This window comes from Nerophis lumbriciformis, linkage group LG07 (assembly GCF_033978685.3).
Source record: "Nerophis lumbriciformis linkage group LG07, RoL_Nlum_v2.1, whole genome shotgun sequence".
NCBI classification, from domain to species: domain Eukaryota; kingdom Metazoa; phylum Chordata; class Actinopteri; order Syngnathiformes; family Syngnathidae; genus Nerophis; species Nerophis lumbriciformis.
Window position 1 is genome coordinate 26,528,477 of NC_084554.2, and position 12,661 is coordinate 26,541,137.

Here is a 12,661-nt window from a genome sequence, read left to right on the forward strand (position 1 = left end):
ACAAATGTTTTTTTTTTAAAAACGCAAAAATATTCGCCTGTCGGCGCAGTAGACGATCCTAATGAGTTCAAAAGAGTGCAAAGGAACTGCAGTGCAAAGTCCTCGGGAGACATGTCACAGTTTGAAACATGAGGTAGTAGTAGTAAAAAATGAGACTGTATTGCACTGGGTTTACATTACGCATCATTTACATTATCAACCACAAGGAGGAGTACAAACCTGCTCTTACAAATTCAAAGAGGTCACAGGGTGGAGGTAGATTTGTATGGTTGTATAGATTTTACGCTAGTTTTACACACATGAATTAAAGTGACCTTAAAGGAGTCAGTACTGAGGGTACCGGTTCAGGGGCGCCCCGTTCTGCAGGGTGTACTGACTGGGCGGCTGGTGATGCGAGTTCTGATTGGCTGGCATGAGCACGTCAAACACGCTCTTATTTGGCGGCACAGACTGCAGCATATTGTCCAAGTCCATAATGAGGGGAGGGGCTTGGACGGACACCCGCCCACTGGGGAGGATTGGCCAGTAAGCGTGGCCCAGAAAGTGACCCGGCGACACATGCGAGCTGCCGTAGCCGTAAAGGGGGAGTCCGGCGTGTAGGGGCATCAGAGGCCCCCCGTTGAAGCGCATGCTGGGCGGGGCGACGGCGTTGGGAGGGGCGTATTTGGCGTAGGAGGTGGGTAGCTCCCAAGGGGGGGCGACCGCATCCCGCCGTGCTGATTTGTGTGGTGGTTTGTAGTCCGTGTAACCGTCTGACCCGGCCTCACCATCGGGAGGGAGGCGCTTTCCATGTAGGGATTCTTCTTCAGAGGAAGAGGACGACGTGGAGGCGGGGCTAGCCGAGCTGGCAGAAGCACTGCGGGCCGAGGAGGCGTAGCGGGGCCGGGGAGGGGACGTCAGCCTGGGGCGCTCCGCCTCCACCCAGCAGTCTCTCAAACCCACGTCCACCTCCCCCGAGCCACTGCCGGGGCGAAAGCTGTGGAGCAAAGAGTCGATGGCGAAGGACGAGTCCAGCTTGGGTCGGAATAAGTCCTCATGGGGTGGGGAGAGGTTCCTGGAAGGAGGGAAAGCAGTCATGGGGTTGGGTGGCGCCGGGGGTGGCGGCTCACATTCCGGCTTGTATCCCTGAATGATGTAAGGGGCCAGATCCTGAGCAAAGATAGTCTCATCCTGGCGTGACACCGCCGTGTTCTGTCTCTTGAGGAGCTCCAGGGGGACGCGGCTCAGGTCCACGGCCCAGAAGTTACCTTTGCCTTGGGGCTTGCTGGGGTCCTTTAACACCTGCGGGTGGAAAGGTGGACGGGTCATGAATATGTGGACCTGATAGCCCAGTTAGGCCGGATTCACCTTTTTTCCCCCACTTTTAAAAACAAATGAAGCTTTAAACTGGTTTAAGTTGTTTTTTCTCACCATTGCCTTGATAATATTCATAAATACATGTTAGCTGGAAGTGACACAAAAGTGGTCATTTAGAACTAAATGTTTCTAACTAAATTCAAAATGAATAAATGACCAACACACACACAGTATCAGTGCAGTGTTGATACAGGTAGTGAGTGTACCATACTCCCACTGAGGTGTCATTACTAGCTACTACTATTCCTGCAGCCAATGGGGAAATGTGTCACTTTTACATTTAACTTTTACACTAACTTAAAACTGTCAATAGTGCAGTGGAAGCCGCTTAAGTTGGTCCTGATAGATCACTCAAGTGTTTATCGTTGATCGCTTCTGTCGACATAAAACGGAAACGCCAAAGAGACAATTTCTATTAAAATGGTCTTTTTATGTTGACGTATGTTGTAGTATGTAGTTATTTTTTAACCCACATATGGTGGATGACCATTGCAGTATCAGTGCAGTGTCGATACGGGTAGTGAGTCTGCCATACACTCACTACATACTATTAATAAACTATACATTTAGCAGTACTCAAACTTCTTACACAAAGTACTACCTGCAAACATTAACATTTCACCATAGGAAATATAGTTTGAACTCCATCCATTTTCTACCGCTTGTCCCTTACGGCAGTGGTCCCCAACTACGATACACAAGAAATGTCTATGCACAAGAAAAAAAAAATATATATATATATATATATATATATATATATATTAAATCAACATAAAAAACACAAGATACACTTACAATTAGTGCACCAACCCAAAAAACCTTCCTCCCCCATTTACACTCATTCGCACAAAAGGGTTGTTTCTTTCTGTTATTAATATTTCTGGTTCCTACATTATATATCAATATATATCAATACAGTCTGCAGGGATACAGTTTGTAAGCACACATGATTGTATTTCTTTACGGGGGGCTGACCGGTCCGCAGCTACAAAAAGGTTGGGGACCACTGCCTTACGGGGTTGTGGGGGGTGCTGGGGCACACGGACAGAAGGCGGAGTACACCCTGGACAAGTCGCCACCTCATCGCAGGGCCAACACAGAGAGACAGACAACATTCACACTCACATTCACACACTAGGGCCAATTTAGTGTTGCCAATCAACCTATCCCCAGGTGCATGTCTCTGGAGGTGGGAGGAAGCCGGAGAACCCGGAGGGAACCCACGCAGTCACGGGGAGAACATGCAAACTCCACACAGAAAGATCTTGAGCCCAGGACCTTTGTTTTGTAAGGCACACATACTAACCCCTGTTCCACTGTGCTGCCCCTAGTTTGAACTCAATTCCAGTTAATCTTTGGTGAATGAATTTCCATTTGTAGTATTATTTCATACATATATTATGTATATAGTTTCTAATGTATTTTTTTTAAACACATATTTAAACTACATGTATTATTTCAATTACATTTATTTAAAACAGTTTGTTGGTACTCTTACTATAATAAAAAAAAAAAAAGCAATGCTTTAAAACATTATGTAAAACAAAAAAAAGTTTATATTGTCAGAAATTCTAAAGTCTAAATTGGACTAGTGTATGAATAATTTCCAGGCTTTACTGTACTCCCACTAAACACGTAATCAGGTCAGCCCCTTCTTACACGCTCCAAAAAAAGTTGTACATTTGTATGTGCAGTGGTACATAACACTGCATCATATTGTGGGGTAGTGATGGGTAAATAACGCCTAAGTGAATGTATGACACACTCACTAGCTGTATTGACACTGCCTTGATGCCGTGTTGGTGTTTCATAATAGTCATCTAATGGGTTTTTTTACGAATAGAAAGGAGTAAGAAATGCACAACTCTGGTCAATGAAACAAGAAAATACAAATATTTACCCTGTTAGATGTTGTAAGATCAAACTGATCCCACACTTTGGAATGTTTCCTTTTTCTTAGTTTCTTAAAGTGATACACACATCAAGGTACACAGTATCACTCCTTAGGGTGCTTCAGTATCGATTGGCCAATCACTGCTAAAGGGTCTTTATATTATTTTTCCCCTCTCTCATGTAAGTAACGTAAGCGGATTATTAGTACATGCAGTGCACTTCTACAAACAACCTCAATAATATATATGATTATCTTTGCAAAAGTAGTGTTTTTCTTCCATCTCTTCATCTTAGGAGTAACTTAAAGTGTTACTTTACTCCACTCCATCACTGCCAGTAATCATGTAAACACACAAACCTTCACAAAACAGTCGTAGGAAGAAAGGTTGTGTCGCACTGAATCCCTCCAGCCTTTATAGTTCCCCTTAAAGAACGGAAAGAGGGTGCTGATCTCCTTCAGAATCTGAAAACAAAGATACGTGTCAGTGAGAGATGACATAAATGTGGCAAATGCATAATTGGAAGCCCGTTTCCAATGTAAGAAACATGTTTGGGCCTGTGTACTGTATACTGTAATGTATCTTGTCATGCTCCTGATGCATATCAGCTTATCACCGCTAAGACAAGAATGGCATGACTGGCAGTCACTCAAGTGTCAACAAGCTTTGCTGTTTCTTGTCACTTCTAGAAACAGTTACACCTCAAGTACTTACTATATATTACACCCTCGATAAAGTCAACTTTTGGGAAAGTACTTAATACAACATACCATCTCCTTTATAGTAAATACTGACTTTAATTACAGCTTTTTGATCAGTCACCTCACTTTATATCACGTATTTGTCAAAAAATTTGCTATTTTTGACAAGTAGCAGTACATTTCTTACATCGATTTGTAAATATTGATACTCCATTTACACTATTTTGAGCAGTATTATTCTATACATAATTTATTTTATACATAATATAATATATTCTATATAACATATTTTTATGATTATATATATATATATATATATGTAATTATATTTGTATATATATATATATATATAAATTATATAAATTGATATATATAAAAGATGTATATTTTATATATAAAGCAGTAGTTATTTTAGTCCAACATTTAGTTATAACCTCAATTTTTGTCCTTTAATTAGCAAATATTGCCTAATATTTAAAAAAAAAAAGCATATAGAAGTATATTTCCATTTATAAACTGAACGCAAATTGTAAATATTGACAACAAATACTATTACGTCCTATCATATACCCTCAATATATTTTAATCCAACAGTTTGAATTCTAACCTCACTTTATGTCCCTGAAATAACAAATATTGCCATTACACATTTTTAAGCATATGTACTGAAAGTGAATTTGTAGTTATAGGCTGACCTCAAATTTTAAATACTGACAGTAGTATTTAGAGCAAATATATAAAAACAATTGTAATATAACCTCACCTTATACAATAAATAGCAAATATTCCCAATATATTTTGTAGTTTTTAGAAGATAGAATTATGGTTCTTATTATAGCCTGACCACAAATTGTAAATATTGACAATACGTACAATTTCTAGCAAATATAAGCGTCCTATATCATACCCCGGATAGTAAATACTGACTACAAATACAGCTTTTTGGCAAGTCGATGTTGTTTTAGTCCAACATTTCTAATCATGACCTCACTTTATAATCCTTAAATTGCAAGTATTGACAATATTGTAAGTGCCAGCTATAGTAGAAGTGCATTCTAGTTACAATTAGCAGGTAGAAATGTCCTATAAAACAGGTGTCACACTTAGGGCCCAGGGGCCAGATATAGCCCACCACATCATTTCATATGATCTGTGATTTCATTTTATTGTGGCCTGCCATAGCAAATATTGCCAATACATATTTTTAAGCAGGTATAAGTGCATTTCTATAGTTTAAATACTGATAGTAGTATTTAGAGCAAATATAAACATTATTTTAGTCTGACATTTGTAATATAACCTCACCGTATACCATAAATAGCAAATATTTCCAATATATTTTGTAGTTTTAGCAGATAGAAATATGGTTCTTATTATAGCCTCACCACAAATTGTAAATATCAACAATCTGTGCAATTTTTAGCAAATAAAAGCATCCTACATACAAAAATACTGACTACAAATACAGCTTTTTTGCAAGTCGATGTTCTTTTAGTCCAACATTTCTAATCATGACCTCACTTTATAATCCTTAAACTGCAATTATTGACAATATTGTAAGTGCCAGCTGTAGTAGAAGTGCATTCTAGAAATGTCCTATAACACAGGTGTCAAACTTAAGGCCCAGGGACCAGATATGGCCCACCACATCATTTCATATGATCCGTCATTTAATTGTATTGTGGCCTGCCACATCATTAATTGTGGATCGCCCCATGATTGGAAGTAGCATGCCACATAGTTCTAATGTGGCCCGCCACATCAGTTATTGTGGCCCGCCATATTTTATCGTGACCCGTCCCATAATTGAAATGTGGCAGGCCACATAATTCTAATGTGGCCCACCAAGTCATTGGTGGGCCACATTAGGCTGGAAATGAAAAAAAAAACTTTTTCGGTAACACTTTAGTATGGGGAACATATTCACCATTAATTAGTTGCTTATTAACATGCAAATTAGTAACATATTGGCTCTTAATGAGTCATTATTAAGTACTTATTAATGCCTTATTCTGCATGGCCTTATTATACAACCAGTAAGCCATTAACTAAGAGTCTTCCCTCAATAACCTCAGAATTATTGCTTATTAGTAACCCTAACCCTAACCCTTATATGTCCCCCTAGTGTCCAAATAACTCTAAATTAAGTCTTTGGTACTTATATGTTCCCCATACTAAAGTGTAGTCACCTTTTTTGTAAGGGGCGCCGTAAGTTGGCAGACCCGTCAGTGATCCTGTTCCATCTCCCTGTAATGTTTGTCTGATCTTGAATGGGATTGTGCTGAAAATTTTAATTTCCCCTCTGGGATTAATAAAGTATTTCTGATTGTGATTGTGATTTTTCTTTAAATTTTGACAGACAAATGTTGCATATGCTGAGATAGGCGCCAGCACACACACCCCCGCGACCCCGAAAGGGACAAGCGGTAGAACATGGATAGATGGATGGTTTCATAGTCATTCACATCGACGTCCCACTGGGGTGAGTTTTCCTAGCCCTTATGTGGGCTCTGTACCGAGTATGTCGTTGTGGCTTGTGCAGCCCTTTGAGACACTTGGGATTTAGGGCTATATAAATAAACATTGATTGATTGATGGTTTACACTTTAATATTATCTGATGTTCCGAGCATTTTGTTTGGTTATCAAAATAAACACTTAAATATCTGCTTGTCATCTTGACTCACGATTTCAAAGCAAGTTATCCATCAATCTGTAAAAAATGATTTACGTTTATATTTATATATATTCACTGTTATTTGTGGCCCTTTGAGGGCAGACATAGTTGTGATGTGGCCCTCAATAAAAATGAGACACCCCTGCCCTATAATGTAAGTAAGTGTAAGAACTGCGTACTTTCAATGTAAACAAATGTGCGTAAAACACACCCAACTTGTTGAATTTTACCTCCGATAAAGTCAGCTTCTTCTCCGGAGACCTTTGAATCACCATGGCGATCATTGCCAGGTATGAATATGGTGGTTTGGGGTACCGCTGGTAGTTTTTTTTCTTTCCACCTCGAGCACCGGTCGTCTCCCGGTCATCACTCCACGCACCCCGGGGCCGAGCGTCTTGATCAGGGTTGGCTTGGTGCGCATTCTGCGGTGTATCCATGAACGCTCCAACGAGGCGCTCCTGCGGGTGCACAACAGCGGCCCTCTGGAAGCTCGGTGGCGGCTGCTGGGGGACCATCTGGCTCCAACGCCGGCTCGGAGGGATCCGTGCTACGTGGCTGGGGGGACAACCGCTCAAGTTGAGGTGGTTTCCCAGGGCGGGTGGTGCCATGAGGCTGTGCCCCGGCCGGTGCTTTGTCATGCTGATGGGGCCCCGCACGTCGGGGACAGGAGGACGCACGGACAGGGACGGGTAGCTCTAGAGGGGGAGGGCGCCCAAGGAGTCGGTCCTTAACTTGTGGCAGACTGTTGGCTCCGGCTGGCTCTATTTGAAGAGCAAACAATTAACAGTTTCATGTAAATCCCGCTGCGTAATCGAGAAGAGAATGACGCGTTATCTGAGGGGGGAATGACTGATCGCCGCGGGGGGGAAAGGCAAGGCATTGCATATAGCAGTGTTTTTCAACCTTTTTTAAGCCAAGGCACATTTTTTGCGTTGAAAAAATCCGTAGGCACACCACCAGCAGACATCATTAAAAAACGAAACTCAGTTGACAGTAAAAAGTCGTTGTCGCAATTGTTGGATATGACTTTAAACCATAACCAAGCATGCATCAATATAGCTTTTGTCTCAAAGTAGGTGTACTGTCACATCACCCCCTGACTTATTTTGAGTTTATTGCTGTTTTCCTGTGTGTAGTGTTTTACTTCTTGTCTTGCGCTCCTATTTTAATGGCTTTTTCTCTTTTTTTGGTATTTTCCTGTAGCAGTGTCATGTTTTCCTTTGAGCAATATTTCCGCATCTACTTTGTTTTAGCAATCAAGAAGATTTTAGTTGTTTTTATCCTTTTTTGTGGGGAGATTATTGATTTTCATGTTGCTCCACAGTATGTCTTTGCTGTCGTCCAGCATTCTGTTTTTGTTTACTTTGTAGCCAGTTCAGTTTTAGTTTCGTTCTGCATAGTCTTCACTGAGCTTCAATTACTTTTCTTAGGGGCACTCACCTTTTGTTTATTTTTGGTTTAAGCATTAGACACCTTTTTACCTGCACCCTGCCTCCCGCTGTTTCCGACATCTACAAAGCAATTAGCTACCGGCTGCCACCTACTGATATGGAAGAGTATTAAACGGTTTCTCTGCCGAACTCTAGACAGCACCGACACTCAACAACAACACATCATTTGCCGACTATAATTACTTGTTTGCAAAAAATATTTTTAACCCAAATAGGTGAAACTAGATAATCTCCATACGGCACACCAGATAGTATCTCGGCACAGTGGTTGAAAAACACTGGCATATAGGACAGTAAACCTGGGAATAACCTTTATGATCTTATTGACATTGCACTTTTTACGCAGTGATGCATGCGCAATCTGGTCATTTTACGCACAAAAAACTCCACAGGAAAACCATTGAAATACAATGTTTGAAAAAAATGTCATCTAATTACCCCCAATTTAAATCACAATCTTGTATGAAGTGATACTGGAGTAATGGGGGTGGGGTGCAAAAGGTCATTTCAACTGAAGCTGGCAGGCAATCCACAATTTTACAAGCAATATACAAACATGTTAAATACATTGTTGCGTCATTGTGTGCAATTTGGTTTAGCTTTTATGTCAAATATGCTCAAATAGTTTTTTGACTGCGCAATTTTGCAATATGTCATTGTGCCCCCAAGAAGTGGAGTTTCGGGAATACTTTTGTTCCCACTTAACGTATAGTGCTAATGTGCAAACTCTTGCTTCCCAGCAAGACAGTGAAAACAAGTTGGATTAGGAGAAACCCCGTTGGCAAACTGAGGACCAGCAGTATCCTTCTCCAAAACAAAAAAAAAACTACTTTGCATGTGAGTATTGGTAAATTGGGGGGGACCATTCAACACCATTTGTGGGTTTTGTGGTGCTGACGAGCTGTGAAGTGTCAAGGAGTGCTGGAGATTCACACCTTAAACAAGTGGCTTTGAAACAGTTTCAAAATATTCACTTGGAAATATTTTAAAGGCAGGAATCAACAAAACGTCATATATTAGGTGTCTAGTTTCAGTTTCTTTCTTTTGAAGTCCACACTGTAATGAATTGCAATTAAGAACGAAAATATAAAAGGTGAATTCGTCAGAAGATAGTCCATGATCACTTTAATGACAGAAATAAATGCATTTATATAATTTTGTTTTTCAAATATTTTTCTAACACTTCTGCCTAATGGACTAAACTATATTAATTAGGCTTTTATTTTAGTCCAGCATGTGTAATTACAATCTCACTTTTTGTTTTAGTCCATGTCTAATTACAATATAAGATCACTTGTTTATTTTAGTCTGACGTGTACATTTTATTTTGGCTCAACATGTCAAATTATAAATTATGTTTTATTTTAGACCAATAATAAAAGAAAATATTGTATTCCGACATGTCTAATTATAAATATTTTTTAGTTTTGTGTGACATGTTCAATTATGAAATTATATTTTCAGCCCAACATGTCTAATGATAGTATACCCTCAGTTTAATTTCAATCAAATTGTAAATATGTTTTTGTTTTAGTCAAAGATGTTTAACAACATATGATTTTTTAAATGTATTTTTTTAGTAACAGATTAAACTATAAATATATTTTATTTAAGTCCATGTCTAACCTCAATTTGATTTTATTCCAGCATGTTTAATTATATATATTTTTTTATTTTAGTCCAACATGTTTGATTTTTAATAGTTCTTATTTTAGTCTAAAATGTATTTATAAATATTTTTAGTCCAACATGTCTAATTATAAATCATTTTCATTTTAGTCCAACATGTCTAACTATAAATAATTGTTTTAGTCCAACATGTCTAACTACAAATAATTGTATTTTACTCAAACATGTCTAACTATGAATTTTTTTTTTTTTTCGTCCAACATATCTAACCATATTTTTTATTTTAGTCTAACATGTAATAATTATACACATTTTATTTTAGACCAATATTTCTACTTACAGTATAACCTCAATTTTCTTGTAAGTTCCTAAACATAATTTTATGTAAATTTTATGTTTTTTAATTCATATATTTCAATTTTTACAATCCTCCAATAGCAAATCTACACAGTAAAAAACAGTATGTTGGATTAACTCTTAAAGAGTCGATATTAACTCAGTTTCAGATAACATTTGGTCCCACTCAAAATTTGAGTAAAATTTACTCAATGACCAGTGTCAACTTTTCAGAGTTAATTCTACTCAATTTAGTGTCACAATTAACAATGAAATGTGTATAATTACTTACCACTGTTGCTTTTTCACACTGGTCAGAGTAATATAACATTTTATATAGCTATTTTTACTCCATATTTAGTTTTAAAATAACACCAATTTGTAGTTATTTGTATTTATCGTCAGTGTTATTTTGGTACATATTTATATGATGCTCTATATTACTACATTAGTAACACATCAGAAATAAATACAAACATACACGTTTACAGCAACAGCATTTATTAAGTTGTCATCAATACTGAAATTTGCAGTGCTTGCTCACCAGAGAAATCCAAATGGCACCACAAACAAAGCTCTATCACTCTCTCCAAATGACATTTGTATGTCAAAATACCTGTGATAATGCAGGTTTTTCTAAGGATACATCTTGAACAACATGTGTTGTTCCACAACCAAATATACACACAGTCCTTGTGATTAACTTGGTAAAAAATACTATTTATGCTGTCTGTAGCAATAAAAGAAGTAAACTCTAATGTTGGTCAGTAGAGTAGGTAATATGGACCCGTGTTTGGCCTATACGTTATTCCAGTGTTTTTCAACCACTGTAGTGTGCCGCGAGATTATGTAATTTCACCTAATTGGGTTAAAGATATTTTTTGCAAACCAGTAATTATAATCCGCAAATATTGTGCCGTCGTTGAGTATCGGTGCAGTGCAGCAGAGTAACCATGTTATACTCTTCCATATCAGCAGGTGGCAGCAGGTAGCTAAATGCTTTGTAGATGTCGGGAACATGGTTTGTTGTCGTGATCACAATATGCAGGTGACAGCGGGAGGTAGCGTGCAGGTAAAAAGGTATCTAATGCTTAAACCAAAAGTAAACAAAAGGGGAAAGCCACTAAGAAAAGGCATTGAAGCTTCGGGAAGGCTATGCAAAACGAAACTATAACTGAACTGGCTGCAAAGTAAATAAAAACAGAATGCTGGACGACAGCAAAAACTTACAGCGTGTGGAGCTGAGACGGCGTCCACAAAGTACATCCGTACATGACATGACAATCAACAAAGAAGGATAGCAACAACTTAAATAGTCTTGATTGCTAAAACAAAGCAGGTGCGACGAATAGCGCTTAAAGAAAGACATGAAACTGCTAAAGGAAAAGCCACCAAAAATAGGAGTGCAAGACAAGAACTAAAACACTACACTTAGACTTAGACTTAGACTTCCTTTTTATTGTCCTTCACATTTGAACTTTACAGCACAGATAAGAATGAAATTTCGTTACATAAGCTCATGGTAGTGCAGGATAAAAAAGCAATAAGGTGCATATATAAATAAATAAATATATATAAATAATATATAAATATATATATAAAATAAATAAATATATATAAATAAATAAATAGATTACTGTACAGATAAATATATTGCACTTTTTCACATGCGTCCACGTTTATGGATGTATGTTATATTGTATTTTTTATTCCAGCGAGTTAATCCATTTTGGGGGGAGTTGAGGGGATAATTTAATTATGATGCGTTCAAGAGTCTTACGGCCTGAGGGAAGAAGCTTTTACAGAACCTGGAGGTTCTGCTTCGGAGGCTGCGGAACCTCTTTCTGGAGTCCAGCAGTGAAAACAGTCCTTGGTGGGGGTGGGAGGAGTCTTTGCAGATTTTCTGAGCCCTGGTCAGGCAGCGGCTTTTTGCGATCTCCTGGATAGGAGGAAGAGGAGTCCTGATGATCTTTTCCGCCGTCCCCACCACTCTCTGGAGAGACTTCCAGTCTGAGGCATTGCAGGCTCCAGTCCAGACAGAGATGCTGTTGGTCAGCAGGCTCTCTATAGTGCCTCTGTAGAATGTGGTGAGAACGGGGGGAGGGAGCTGTGCTCTTTTCATCCGACGCAAAAAGTGCATGCGCTGCTGAGCTCTTTTTACAAGAGCTCCGGTGTGTAGGAACCAGGTTATATCGTCAGTTATCTGCACCCCCAGGAACTTGGTGCTGCTTACCATCTCCACCGCTGTGCCGTTGATGTAGAGTGGAGCGTGGCTGGACTGGTGCTTCCTGAAGTCAACGATGATCTCCTTGGTCTTGTTGACTTTCAGAACCAGGTTGTTGGTTCTGCACCAGTCAACCAGATGTTTCACCTCCTCCCTGTAGTCCATGTCATTGTTGTCACGAATGAGGCCCACTACTGTTGTGTCGTCCGCATACTTCACAATGTGGTTAGTAGTGGACCTGGCGCAGCAGTCATGAGTCATCAACACACAAGAAAACACCAAAAAACTCCAAATAAGTCACGGCGTGATGTGACAGGTTGTGACAGTACACCTACTTTGAGACAAGAGCTATAGTGATGCATAGTTTGTTATGGTTTATATTCATATCCAACAATT

The 12,661-nt window shown here is 39.0% G+C and overlaps 1 protein-coding gene across 1 annotated transcript; it reads right to left on the bottom strand.

The window, feature by feature from the left end:
* Positions 1 to 324: 324 nt before the first annotated feature.
* Positions 325 to 10,372, bottom strand: foxh1 (forkhead box H1). Its single transcript, XM_061964634.1, has 4 exons — positions 10,334 to 10,372; positions 6,856 to 7,320; positions 3,608 to 3,712; positions 325 to 1,281 (listed from the first exon to the last, which is right to left on the bottom strand). Exons 1-4 carry the CDS (start codon positions 10,370 to 10,372, stop codon positions 325 to 327), a joined length of 1,566 nt encoding a protein of 521 aa, XP_061820618.1.
* Between the last annotated feature and the right edge of the window lie 2,289 nt (positions 10,373 to 12,661).

Bases quoted from the DNA above. Each gene is read 5' to 3' on its own strand.
- foxh1 (XM_061964634.1), bottom strand. From the start codon at position 10,372: ATGTTATATTACTCTGACCAGTGTGAAAAAGCAACAGTG. The intron at 3,713-6,855 runs GTAAAATTCAAC...CTTTGTTTTCAG, and splicing joins AGAAGCTGACTTTATCGGAG to ATTCTGAAGGAGATCAGCAC. The intron at 1,282-3,607 runs GTTTGTGTGTTT...TTCCACCCGCAG, and splicing joins CCTACGACTGTTTTGTGAAG to GTGTTAAAGGACCCCAGCAA.